This window comes from Ahaetulla prasina, chromosome 5 (genome assembly GCF_028640845.1).
Source record: "Ahaetulla prasina isolate Xishuangbanna chromosome 5, ASM2864084v1, whole genome shotgun sequence".
NCBI classification, from domain to species: domain Eukaryota; kingdom Metazoa; phylum Chordata; class Lepidosauria; order Squamata; family Colubridae; genus Ahaetulla; species Ahaetulla prasina.
Window position 1 is genome coordinate 4,241,022 of NC_080543.1, and position 14,316 is coordinate 4,255,337.

Consider the following 14,316-nt stretch of genomic DNA (forward strand, 5'->3'; position numbering starts at 1 on the left):
GTTTACTACCGGTTTGCTGGCTGCGCATGAGCGCAGTGCACCAAACACACACTGCACACCGGCTCATCTTTAAATCAGGCTCCAGCGGGGGCATAACAGGTAGTTAAGTTGAGTCACGTCCGATTTTATGACTTTTTTTGGGCCGTGAATGTTAAGGGACATCATTGCTGTTGTTAAGTGAATCACACGAACATTAAGCGAATCCGGCGCCCCCCTCCCCCCGCCCGTGCAAATTTTTTGTGTTTTCTTGAAACAGAAAATATGGGAGAAACCTCTTCTTTCTTTCTTTCTTTCTTTCTTTCCTTCTTTCTTTCTTTCTTTCTTTCTTTCTTTCTTTCTTTCTTTCTTTCTTTCTTTCTTTCTTTCTTTCTTTCTTGTGTCCTTCTAAGGCAGCGGTTCTCAACCTGTGGGTCACGACCCCGTTGGGGGTCAAATGACGATTTGCCAGGGGTGGCCTAAGACCATCGGAAATAAGGGAAGTATACTTGCGAGTCGAAGAATCGCGCTCCAATGGTTGACTCCACAAGCCAGCTGCAGGCTCTTCAAACCGCTAGCCGAATTCGGCTTCAGGCGCGATGAATTAAAAAAGAGAGAAATCTTTGCTCTGACGTCTCCCTCTCAAGCCAGCTGCAATCACTCCCAATCCCTAGCCTAATCTGGCTTCAGGCGCCATAAACTTAATAGGGGAGGAGTCTCCGCTTTAATGCCTCTGTCCTCAAGGCAATCGCAAGCAGTTCAGATCGCTAGCCAAGACGGCTTTAGGCGCGATCAATTCAAAACGAAAATAATTTTACGGTTGGGGTCGTCACATCGTGGGGAATTGTATTAAAGGGGTCGCCACATTGTGGGGAATTGTATTAAAGGTGTCGCAGCACTATAAAGGTTGAGAACCACTGTTCTAAGGCAACATTACCCAAAAAAATTCCTCCTCATTCTGTGTTAAAAGTTTGTAGGTAAATTATAAGGGGAACCTCACTAAATATCCCCTTACAATCAAGCTTCTGCTCTCATCCCTCTGATCTTCCCTAAAACTCATCACGTACATATTCAAGAAATTCAAATCAGACAAATTTCTTTCTTTCTTTATTGCACGTTCAAAATTGAAAGAACTAGGGTAGCATTTTCCTCCTCCAGGAATATTTCATTGGATCACGAGAGAGGAACACCGTGAAGGAGTAAACGGTATTCTGATTTTTTTTAAAGTTCGGCCTGGAATAATTTTGTCAGCTCAATCCTAGACTGAACCTGGAATGAACAAATATATATATTTTTTTAGCAACGTGTTTTCAGCGTCATTCCTCAATTCAAGTTTCCTGAGGCAGCGTCCAAAAAAAATAATAATTCCTTCACTCTCCACCCCTTAGAAACAGGGTATTTCTTTTTTAAATGTAATTTCTTCCAAAAAAATAAAAAAAAATAAGAGGCAGATCTATCAGAAATTTGACTCAGTGGTCTCAGTTTAGGTTAACTTTGAAAAATCCCCTTGCTGTGATAAATAAGACAGAATAGCAAGAGTTGGAAGGGACCTTGGAGGTCTTCTAGTCCACCCCCCTATTCAAGCAGGAGACGCCAACCAAATCCTCAGTTTCAGTTATTGCACATCGAAAACCCTCGTCTCTCCATTTATCCAACCACTGTTTTCCTTCCTCCTTTTTTTCCTGCAAAACATCCTTTTTTCTGCCTTCCCGAAGCTTCCTTTAAAAAAACAAAAACAAAGCCAAACCCACTCTTTAAAAAGATTACTTGTTTTCTCACCTCAGGAAACAAACAAAATAAAATAAACCCCTGAAGGTGTTTTTTTTTAAAAAAAAATAATAGAATCCCATTTCTAGCACAGTTCTGGCTTCCTCAACGGCTTTCTCAAAGCCCGTTTGCAAAAAAAAATAAAATAAAAATTCCTAACCTCTCCAATATGCCCTAAAAAAAAAATAGATTTTTTTTTCCTCCTTTTTTCAATCTGGTATCACATCCGAAAGAGACGCAGAGGTCGATATCCCAAAAGCTGAGAGGAAAAATAATAATAATAATTAGTGCTGGTGGAAAAGAAAGAAAGGTGGCTGTTGTTGTTTTTCTTCCTCACAAGTAATCATCTTCGCTCGAAGTGGACATTTGCTCGGAGTCCTCAGAATCCGACCGGTTTTCGGAAGGCGTCCGGCTCATTTTCCACACATGAGTTGCGAAAGTTTTGCCCCAGCTGCAAGGGTAGCCCACGGCCCTCAGCTGGCAGAGGGGCGGCCAGCGGGTGGTCTCAGTTCACTTGCTCCCTTTTGTGCCCCTCTGCTTACTCATGGCGGTCAGCATCTGGCTGATGTAAGAGGTCAGTAGGTCGTCCATCTTGTAGCCCTGGCGCAAAAGAGAAGCGAAACTTCAAAGAAAACAAAAAAACAAAAACCGGGAAGTCCAGTTGCCTCCTGAAAAAAGCAATCTTTGGAACAACCGTGACCTGGATGACTGAGAATCTCTACAGAGTTTTAGCTATACAATTTGGGATGAAGACCCTTGGAATGGTGTGGGAATAGGAATGGATTTCCAGAGGGGGGGAAAATTGCAGGCTACAGGAACCATTTGCACCACTCAGGTGACCCTGAGGACACAGATAGATCCCCAAGTGGCCTCAACAACCCTCTAAAATAGAATAGATTAGAATAGAATTTTTTATTGGCCAAGTGTGATTGGACACACAAGGAATTTGTCCTGGTGCATATGCTCTCAGTGTACATAAAAGAAAAGATACCTTCATCAAGGTACAACACTTAATGATGGTCATAGAATAGAATAGAATAGAATAGAATAGAATAGAATAGAATAGAATTTTTTATTGGCCAAGTGTGATTGGACACACAAGGAATTTGTCCTGGTGCATATGCTCTCAGTGTACATAAAAGAAAAGATACCTTCATCAAGGTACAACACTTAATGATGATCATAGAATAGAATAGAATAGAATAGAATAGAATAGAATAGAATAGAATTTTTTATTGGCCAAGTGTGATTGGACACACAAGGAATTTGTCCTGGTGCATATGCTCTCAGTGTACATAAAAGAAAAGATACCTTCATCAAGGTACAACACTTAATGATGGTCATAGAATAGAATAGAATAGAATAGAATAGAATAGAATAGAATAGAATAGAATAGAATAGAATTTTTTATTGGCCAAGTGTGATTGGACACACAAGGAATTTGTCCTGGTGCATATGCTCTCAGTGTACATAAAAGAAAAGATACCTTCATCAAGGTACAACACTTAATGATGGTCATAGAATAGAATAGAATAGAATAGAATAGAATAGAATAGAATAGAATAGAATAGAATAGAATAGAATAGAATAGAATTTTTTATTGGCCAAGTGTGATTGGACACCCAAGGAATTTGTCTTGGTGCAGATGCTCTCAGTGTACATAAAAGAAAAGATACTTTCATCAAGGTACAACATTAACACAAATGATGGTCAATATATCAATATAAATCATAAAGATTGCCAGCAACAAAGTTACAGTCATACAGTCATAAGTGGAAAGAGATTGGTGATCTCACCAACCTTTCACACCTCAGGGACCACTAAATTCATAATTTTAAATCCCACGGACTACTAATATGAATTTTTTAAAAAACATAAATAGTATTTAGTGCAATATAAAAATTCAAATAATTTTTCTGCGGACCTCCAAAATTTTCTCACAGACCATCAGTGGTCCGTGGAGCACCAGTTGGTGACCACTCCTCTAAAAGGATGCGAATGACCAGCTCTGTCTGCAAGGAGTATAAATCCTTCCCTTCCTCACCATCCAGTCAGAGCTGAAGAAGCTTCTTGGTTGAGAAGCGAAACGTCTTCAAAGTAAACTAGGGGAGACATGATAGCAGAGTTCCAATATCTCAGGGGCTGCCACAAAGAAGAGGGAGTCAAACTAGTCTCCAAAGTACCTGAGGGTAGAACAAGAAGCAATGGGTGGAAACTAATCAAGGAGAGAAGCAACCTAGAACTAAGGAGTGACAGTGAGAACAATTAACCAGTGGAACAGCTTGCCACCAGAAGTTGTGGGTGATCCAACACTGGAAGTTTTAAAGAAGAGATTGGACAATCGTTTGTCTGAAGTGGTGTAGGGTTTCCTGCCTAGGCAGGGGGTTGGACTAGAAGACCTCCAAGGTGCCTTCCAACTCTTATTCTATTCTATTCTAAAAAAATAAGACAGTCCAGTGGTCTCTTGAAGAAAAGAAGTTTTGGGACAAGTCAAGGGCTTGTACAGTGGGTGAACCGAACCTAATTTCCCCCCCCCCTTCTTCTTCTCATCCAAGAAGCTTCATCAGCTCAGATGGAAACTGTCAGAAATATAAGCAACTCAAATATAAATAGAATTTCTACTCTTCGAAGACAGCTGGTCATTTGCATCCTTTTAGGGAATCCTAGAGGCCACCTGGAGGTTTACCTGTGTCCTCAGGGTCTCACCTGAGTGGTGCAAATGGATGTGGAGCCAACAGTGAAGAAAATATCCTGCAGCCAAGAAGGCTCCACGCCCATTTGAACCATTCGGATGACCCTGAGGACACAGACAAACCCCCAAGTGGCCTCAACGGCTCTCTAAAACAGGGGTCTCCAACCTTGGGGACTTTAAAACTTGTGGACTTCAACTCCCAGAGTTCCTCAGCCAGCTTTGCTGGGAGTTGAAGTCCACAAGTCTTAAAGTTGCCAAGGTTGGAGACCCCTGCTCTAAAAGAATGCAAATGACCAGCTGTCTGCAAGGAATGTTAAACCCTAAATAGATAAAGGTAAGTCGAGGCCTAGCTACAAGTGTTTGGGTCAGAGCCAGCCATCTCTTTGTCCCAAAGGTGCTTTTCAGAACTGAAGAAGCTTCTTGGATGAGAAGCGAAATGCCTTCAAGCAAAAACAAAGGAAGCCGGGACGCCTTTGGAAAAAGCATAACATAACATAACATAACATCAGAGTTGGAAGGGACCTTGGAGGCCTTCTAGTCCAACCCCCTGCCCAGGCAGGAAACCCTACACCATCTCAGTCAGTTGGTTATCCAACATTTTCTTAAATGTTGGTTATCCAACATTTTCAGCATAACATCAACATAACATAACATCAGAGTTGGAAGGGACCTTGGAGGCCTTCTAGTCCAACCCCCTGCCCAGGCAGGAAACCGTACACCAACTCAGTCAGTTGGTTATCCAACATTTTCTTAAATGTAAAAGCACCTTTGGGACAACCGCGTCTTGGATGATAGAGCATGTTGTGCCTCGCCCGCCCCCCTCTCCGCAGCCGCGCCCCTCCCGTCTCCAACCGGGCCTTTTATCAGACTCTGAGTCTGATAATGAAGATGAACGGCCTGTCATGACTCCAGCCCCAGGCCTGGCAGCCTTCAGAGCAGGAAGCCAGCCAGGTGCTGGAATCCCCTACCACAGCTCGAGCATGATGAGCATGAAGCAGATCCAGCTGAAGACAATTCACAGTGGGAGGACCCTTGCTTCCGGAGATCTGAGAGGCGACGCCAGCAGAAGGAAGGGAGGGCAGGCCTGGATAAGTGCTGAGTCATGGAGCCACACCCCATGGCCTATATAAAGGATCTGCTTTCTGGCATTCCTTGAGTCAGGCAAAGTCTCATCTGGTTTGCTGAAGTCACACCTTGCATTCCTGCCTGCCCTGAGAACTCTGACAGGACTTTGGCAAAGCTGCAGAGGCTTTGTGGCCACGCTTGATACACACTTCCCAGACCCAGCCGTCAGAGGAGGAGTGGGACACGACAGAGCATCTCCCTAGAGCTCTGGCCATTTCTATCGCTGCTTCTCATCTCCATACACACACACACCAACCCATGCCCCGCCCACATTTTCTCCTTACCAACGACGTCTCGCATAGCAACTTGCTCCCTCGCACCAAATTGCCGATGGTGATGTGGAAATAGGTGTTCCCGCTGCTCCAGTTGGAGATCTTGGTGAAGGGATGGGTGATGAGGATGTCCTAAAGGCATGGACGAGGGGTTAGGTGCTTTTTAGGAATGGAAGGGAATGGAACGGAACAGAACACAGAACATGGAATATAGAGGTCCTGCTTCAAGGACCGGGACAGAACAGAACAGAACAGAACAAAACAGAACAGAGCAGAACATAGGACTTAGGACATAGGACTTAGAACATAGCACATAGGAATTAGAACATAGAACATAGAATACAGAGGTCCTGCTTCAAGGACCAGAACAGAACAAAACAGAACAGAATAGAACAAAACATAGAACATAGAATATAGAAGTCCTACTCAATGACTGCACCAGAACAGAACAGAACATAGGACATAGAACATAGAACATAGAAAACAGAGGTCCTACTTCAGGGACCGGAACAGAATAAAATAAAACAGAACAGAACAAAACATAGAACATAAGACATAGAATATAGTGGTCCTACTTCAAGGACTGCACCGGAACAGAACAGAACAGAACAGAACAGAACAGAACAGGACATAGGACATAGGATATAGAATATAGAACATAGAATACAGAGGTCCTACTTCAAGGACCAAAACAGAACAAAACAAAGCAGAACAGAACAAAACATAGAACATCCTACTTCAAGGACCACACCAGAACAGAACAGAACATAGAACATAGCACATAGGACATAGAATATAGAACATAGAACATAGAATACAGAGGTCCTACTTCAAGGACCAAAACAGAACAAAACAGAACAGAACAAAACATAGAACATAGAATATAGAGGTCCTACTTCAAGGACCGCACTGGAACAGAACAGAACATAGGACATTGGACACAGGACATAGAACATAGAATATAAAACACAGAATATAGGTCCAACTTCAAGGACCAGAACGGAACAGAACAGAATAAAATAGAACATAGAGGTCTTACTTAAGAGACCCACCTTGCCTTTACGGTCAATGAGGCTGATGCCATGTTTGTTGATGGCAACCAGGAGCAGTTCTGGATAATTTGGGTCAGTGGTTTGCTGTTGAGAAAGGAAGGTGGTGGTGTGTTAGGCGGCTGAGAAGATGACATGCAAACTAGCGAGCACGGTTCTGCTACCACAGCTCTATGGACGATTCCACAGCCATTCCATACTGATCAGGAATGGACTTTAGTTACATCGTAGTCATGACTGTGAATAGTGGTGCGGTGGCCTAGAGGTGGAGCTCTGGCCTCACAGTCAGGAGGCTATGAGTTCGATCCTAGGTAGAGGCAGATATTTCTCTCTCTCTCAGGGCACAATGGGAATGTATCCGCTGTGCAAAACTCCACCTTGGCAACAGGAAAGGCATCCGGCCAGTAAACACTCAACTCGATTCAGTCGCCCAGGCTCCACCCCGCAAGGGATTATGGGGTCGTTAAAAGAGGATGATGATGATGATAGTCATGACTGTGAATGCTGTAGGACAGGGGGTCTCCAACCGCCGGTCCGTGGACCAGCACTGGTCCGTGGCACGCCAGAAACCGGGCCACGCAAACAAGTGAAGCCCATCCACGGGATGCAGGCAGCACACAAACCCACTCTGGACTGCGGTATAGGAGATCAACCCCAGTGCCATGACCCTAATCCTCACCCATCATCAGGATCTCACTCCTCATCACAAGTTCTTTCATAGAGAGAGAGAGAGAACTTCATGCTGGCTTGGTGAACTCTGAGCTTGGTGGTTTTCCTGCAGATGTTTCGTGACCCAACTAGGGAACATCGTCAGTGCTAGAAGGGGGTAGGGTTTGTTGTGATGGTGATGATGTGGGGGGGGGGGGGGAAGAGGAGGAGCAGGAGAATGATGACTATGGAAATGCCCTCTGAGCTTGGTTGTCTTCTTGCAAATGTTTTATTACTTGACTAGTGGTAGAAGGGAGTGGGGAGGAGGAGTGGGGAGGAGGAGGAGGAGGAGGAGGAGGAGGAGGAGGAGGAGGAGGAGGAGGAGGAGGAGAATGACTGTGGAGTCCTGAGTGCTCTCAGCTTGTTTTCTTGCAGACATTTAATTATCCAAACTAGGTATCAGTGCTAGAAGGGAGTGGGATTGGTAGAGAAGGAAAAAGGGAGAAGGAGGAGGATTGGGAGCAGGAGGAGGAGGATTAGGAGGAAAAGGAGGAGGAGGAGGAGTGGGAGCAGGAGGAGGAGTGGGAGCAGGAGGAGGAGGAAGAGGAGGAGGAGTGGGAGGAAGAGGAGGATTAGGAGGAAAAGGAGTAGGAGTGGGAGCAGGAGGAGGAGGAGGAGGACGATGACTGTGGGGTCCTTCATGCTCTCTGAGCTTGTCTGTTTCCTTACAGATGTTTCATTACCCAACTAGGGAACATCTTCAGTGCTAGAAGGAAGTGGGGGTTTGTTCTTTGTTTATATACTATTAGATTGCCCTGTCGGTTTTTATAGGAAAGTTCTTTGATTAGGCTATGGTTTACTGCTGGCTTGTTTGTCTGCATTGGCAGTTCTTTGATTGGGGCATTTACTTAACTGTTAGTCTAGTGTTAATCTTACTCGTATTGCTATTGATTGCCAGTGGGGAGGGGCTCTCGTTTGGTTCCTGTGTCTCTTTTGAGTGGCATGTAAACGTCGTTGATCTCTATGTGCCTGTTGATGGCTGATTTGTCTTGAGTGCCAAACTTTCCAGGCAGTGGTGGGTCTCAATTTTTTTTACTACTGGTTCTGTGGGTGTGGCTTGGTGGGTGTGGCATGGCTTGGTGGGCGTGGCAGGGGAAGGTTACTGCAAAATCCCCATTTCCTCCCAATCAGCTGGGACTCGGGAGGCAGAGATAGGGGCCAGTCAGAATTTTTACGACCAGTTCTCCGAACTACTCAAAATTTCTGCTATCGGTTCTCCAGAACTGGTCAGAACCTGCTGAAACCCACCTCTGTTTCCAAGAATTCTCTAGCAATTTTGGTCTAGGCTGCTCAGTTTCCCATGTGAAACTGGGAATGAAACATCTCCAAGAAGACCACCAAGCTCAGAGAGCACCAAGGATACCCCAAAATTCAACCTTGAGCTATAAATATTCTCTGGGAAATTCGGGGGTTTGAAATCCCCATGTCTTAAAGTAGCTAAGATTGAGAAAAACTGGTTTAGGAGGTCCATGAGAGGTGTTCTGACCTAGGCTTCCCCAGCAGCATGAAGCCGAGTCCTCGTCCCGATAAACCTCTTTTATTTAATTTACAGTGAATTCCTCTCCAGCAAAGTCTTTCCTCTCCCACAGTCTTTCAAGATCGTTCACAATTACCGACCTTTATCAGGCTTGGAGAGTGGCCAGGCCGATATCCTTCAGAGACCGCAATACTTGGCAAGGATGCAGGGATGAACTAATTATCTCCTGCAAACTCCACTCCCCTTTCGCTCCTCTTTTATTCCCTTCATCGTCTACCTGTGGCCTTACTCCCAAGTTGACCCTTGTTCTTTAGCTGTTCCCTTCATCTAGCAACTCTGCGCATGGGCACACTGGGAACAGGCTCCAGCTGTTCTTCTGCCTCACTGATGTCTGACTTTGTGTTCTGCCCTCCCTCACCTCTGTCCGAATGATGGCTTAATTAGCCGTCACTATCAGCTCTGGCAGCAGAATAGCCAGCGTCTGCCAAGAGTCTCCGTTATCTTCCACGACACTGGTGAATCACTCAGAAACAAACTTCAGCTCTTAGTTAATCAGTTGATTTGCCTGTTACAAAGAGACACAGCAGTTCTTGCTGCCTTTTATATCCTGTGGGGTGTGGCTCCACTTCCTCAGCACTTCCCCACCCTTGCTTCTGTTGTTCCCTCCTCTCCTGCCTATGAAACCTAGGGTCCAGCCAGGCCTGATTGCCATCAGCTGGGTCTGGGGGTGTGGCCTGGGGGGGGGAAAGAGTCAGGGGACGGAGGCCTCGTTATTCTTCCACCTGGCCTGTTTCTGGCTCCTGGAGCTGAGCCAGGCAAGCCGGTGCTCCTGAGGTAAGTCCTGACGGCCCTTCCCCCTCACTATCCAAGTCACTTTCTGGCAGCAGGGCCAGCTCGGGGGGCGCAGACACAACACTCTGAAGGCAGCTGATAACTGTTAGACGGCCCTGGCCCCCTCTCTGCCTCCGATGCAGAGGCCTCATCAGAGCCTTCCCCAGACTCCAGGACAGGCCCATGTTCCTCCCCAACCTCCTCACTGTCCGAATCTGTTGCCAGCTCTGCTGGCCACTGGCGGGCTACAACAAGAGGTATTCCTCCACCACTCTCCTCTCAGAGAGGGGTTCGTGAAAAAAAGGGGATATTTGTTGCTCCTGACCCCAGCATCTGCTCTTCAAAGTAGCCGAATGAACGATAGGGCTCCTTCCTCACTTCTTAAATGCAACCCAAGTTGGTCGCATCCTCACCTTCACTTCGAAAAAAGCCGATCCAAACGTAGGCCACCGGAATATAATCTTGAGGAAAGCCAGCTTCGCCTCTTCCCTCGTTTTGCCTGCGTGTTTATTGAAATAGGCCACGATGGACTGCAAGAGAGAGCAGAGTTGAGCATCGCAATCTGTGATGACCCGGGACAAGGCACGAAGTTCACACACAACCAGCTGAGAGTTCAAATTCCCCTTTAATGCACCAAATTTGCCTCCAAACCAGAGGTACAATCCTATCCGGCTCGGGTGAACCGGTAGCGGCAGCTGTGGGAGGCTCCGCCCATCCGTGCGGATGTCATGATGTCACTTTTTTGCAATGATTTTAAGCCCCTGCGCATGCGCAGAAGGCTTTGCACACTGTTGTGAGCCAGGCCCCAGTAGGTAGTAGGAAAACTCAGTCAGTGTAAAAACAAACAAACTTTATTTGAACAGCTGAGAATTACTTCATTCTCAGCATAGTCCAACTAAATTAAAGCAAATTCCTCCCAACACAAATTCCTCAGTCCTATCACAAACCTTGGTCCAATTAGGCAAACTGCCAAAGGCCTTTCTTGACAAAAGTTCAGAAGACACTGATACGAAACAAATACAAGACGAAGCTATCAACATTGTTTTCTGACAAAGAGCCCAAACACCGTTGCTGGTCTTTTAAGCCCTATGGGAGGGGCCAATCATTCTCTTGGCCTTACTCCCGAGTCATCCTCTCTGCTTGAGCTGCTTTTGCCTTCTGGCAGCTCTTCTCATGCGTGCATTAGGAACAGGCTCCTCCTGTTCCTCTGCCTCACTACTGTCAGCCTCTGGAGGCTCTGGAGTCCACACATCACTCCCCGATAGCCCTGGTCCCACCTCTACCTCTGACACAGAGCCCTCATCCGGGCCTTCCCTCGCCCCCAGGACTGGCCCATGCTCTTCCTCAGTCTCATCGCTGTCTGACTCTGTTGTCAGCTCCACAGCCCGCTGGCGGACCACAACACACATCATGGATGACAGTGCATGCCCATTTGCGAACTGATAGGGAAGGTAAGGGAATTTCCCACATTCCCATGCTCCCATGTTCTTTTCAGGGCAAAAATTTTTTTTCCATAATAATTCCCACAATTTGACCAGTGTACAATACAATCACTTATACAACAATCGATATACTCAAATTATGCTCAATCCGGGCTACTTGACCGCCACTCCCTCCCTTAATCCTTTCTACCCTTCTTCCTTCTTCGACTTTCCCCACCATCTTTACTCCTCTTTCCTTACCCTTTCCCTTCGGGAGTGGTTACCGAGCAGCCCTGACTTTACACCATTCCAACTTGTTTAATTCTACCCTTATTTCTGTACAATGGCAATCAATCAATTTATAATCTTCCCCTCCCCCCCCCATTTCTCCCCCCCCCCAAGACTTCCCAGAACAGAATACAGGGTATTGTAACTAACAAACATAATCTAAAATATAACATAAAACATATTCCATTTCACACCATCACACTATCAATTCCCTTCTTTCTTAAACTCTAATACATAGTAATTCCTAACTTCACTCAAAAACTAATTGATATTTTTTAATCTGATACTTATTTTGAATATAATCGATCCACTTTCTCCATTCCAAAATATATTTTTCTTGTGTACAGTCTTTCAAGTAGGCAGAAATTTTTGCCATTTCTGCTAAATTTGATACTTTACTAATCCATTCTCCAATTGTAAGTAAGTCTTCTTTCTTCCAATATTGTGCAATCAATAGTCTTGCAGCAATTATTAAATTCAAAATCAGTTTTGTCTCTATAACAGTGCAATCTGGAATTATTCCTAATAAAAAGAACTGTGGAACAAACTTGATCTTCTTTTTCAAAATGTTCTGCATAATCCACCATATTTTAATCCAAAAGGCTTTAACTTTTTTGCAAGTCCACCATATATGATAATAAGTAGCATCCTCACAATCACATCTCCAACATTTTGCTTTCACATTTGGATACATACATGACAGTTTTTTAGGATCTAAATGCCATCTATAAAACATTTTATAAAAATTTTCTCTTAAATTTTGTGCTTGCGTAAATTTAACATTCCTCCCCCAAATTTTTTCCCATGTTTCTAACATTATAGGTTGTTGAAAATTTTGTGCCCATTTTACCATACAATCTTTAACCAACTCCATTTCTGAATCAATTTCAACCAATACATTATATAATCTCTTTATATGCTATTGACCTTGATCTTTTATTTGTTTTACCAAATTATCATCACTTTGCCTTATACCAATTTTCTGATCTATTTCTTCAGAGGAAATAGTGTTTGCAATTAAGCAGCTTAAAGCGAATAAAGCACCAGGTACAGATGGTTTGACAACTACTTATTATAAAAATTTACAAAATGAGATGATTGTACCACTTAAGGAGTTATTTAACAGAATACAAAGGGAGGCTCCTCCCTCATGGAGGACAGCTTTTATTTCATTAATATCTAAAGAAGATCGAGATGGTGTTAAACCAGAGAATTATAGGCCAATATCGCTTTTAAATACTGATTATAAGATATTTGCTAAGATATTAGCGAATAGATTGATGCCACTGATGACTCAATTAATTCATAATGATCAAACAGGATTTATTAAGGGGAGACAGATGAGATATAATATGAGACAAATTGTAAATCTACTTGAATATTTGGAAAGAAACAGCCAGGTCTCAGCAGCATTCCTCTTTTTGGATGCGGAAAAAGCTTTTGATAGATTGGATTGGCAGTTTTTGTTTAAAGTAATAGAAAAAATGCAATTTGGGGATTATTTTATTCAAGCAATTAAGGCTATATATCAAAAGCAAACAGCTCAAATAATAGTAAATGGTGGATTAACAGAATCTTTCAAGATTGAGAAAGGGACTAGACAAGGATGTCCCTTGTCACCATTATTATTCATTCTAGGGGGTTTAAAAATGCCTAACTTGAAATTGTACTATGATGCAGTTGTTTTAGCTTTAATTGCTGATTGGATTAATTTAACAGAGGAAAGGATTTTGAATATAGAAGGTTATGGTTTGTTATATGGATGGCATGCATATGTAATATATGACAAGAAAATTGATAAGACATTTAAGAATAATATGGTCAGAAGTGCGTTGTTGAGGGTTTGGAAAAAATATCAATATAAGTTAGATGGAAAGATACCAATATGGACCATCCCCAGACATATGATAGAGAATATAAATATATTACAAAAAATGGAAGTTATCACTTACAAAGAGCTTTTGACTATGGAAAAAGGGGAATTAAAGTTAAAATCTAGGGAGAAATTGAGGGATGAAGGGAGAGATTATACATGGTTCCAGTATGGACAATTGCAATCTAGATGGAAAATAGATCAGAAAATTGGTATAAAGCCCATGCTCCCATGTTCTTGGCAAGTCCCAGAGAAAAGTGCGCGCACACGCACTCACTCTCTCTCTCTCTCTCTCTCTCTCACACACACACACGGTAGCCTCTGGCTGCGCCCAGCAAAACAAGGGAACAGGGAAAGGAGTCCATGAAACAAGGAACAAACAAGGAGTCTACCAAGTAAGGAACAAGGTACTAACTCCACAAAGTCAGGAACATGGCCCTGAGTCCACCAGGTAAGGAAGAAGCAAGCAGTCCTACAAACACCAAATGTCCGTACCGACACACCAAGCTTTACGAATTCAGCGTTTGTTCCCGACAAACGCCCCCTGCCACAGCATCTCCTTAAATCTCAGTCCCCAGGTGTGCCTTTTGAAGAGAGGCAGGGCATTGTCCTCCTGAGCTGTCGGGTCGGCCTGCGCTGTTCCCGCCTTCTCTCCACACTCCATGCTCGGGGATCAGGAGGGGGCGGTCCTTGCTCATCGCCTGAGCTCCTTCGCTCCTCTGTTTCCAAGATTTCTCTAGCAATTTTGGTCTAGGCTGCTCAGTTTCCCATGTGAAACTGGGAATGAAACATCTCCAAGAAGACCACCAAGCTCAGAGAGCACCAAGGATACCCCAA

General features: G+C 44.1%; 1 protein-coding gene across 1 annotated transcript in view; it reads right to left on the reverse strand.

Moving 5' to 3' along the window:
- Positions 1-302: 302 nt before the first annotated feature.
- Positions 303-14,316, reverse strand: part of MYO7A (myosin VIIA) — a 139,980-nt gene continuing 125,966 nt past the window's right edge. Inside the window, exons 46-48 of the mRNA XM_058185114.1 lie at positions 6,885-6,968; positions 5,845-5,964; positions 303-2,343 (exon numbers count right to left, since the gene is read on the reverse strand). Coding sequence (XP_058041097.1) covers positions 2,254-2,343; positions 5,845-5,964; positions 6,885-6,968 — 294 coding nt within the window. The 3' untranslated portion in view covers positions 303-2,253. The remainder of the gene's footprint in view (positions 2,344-5,844; positions 5,965-6,884; positions 6,969-14,316) is intronic.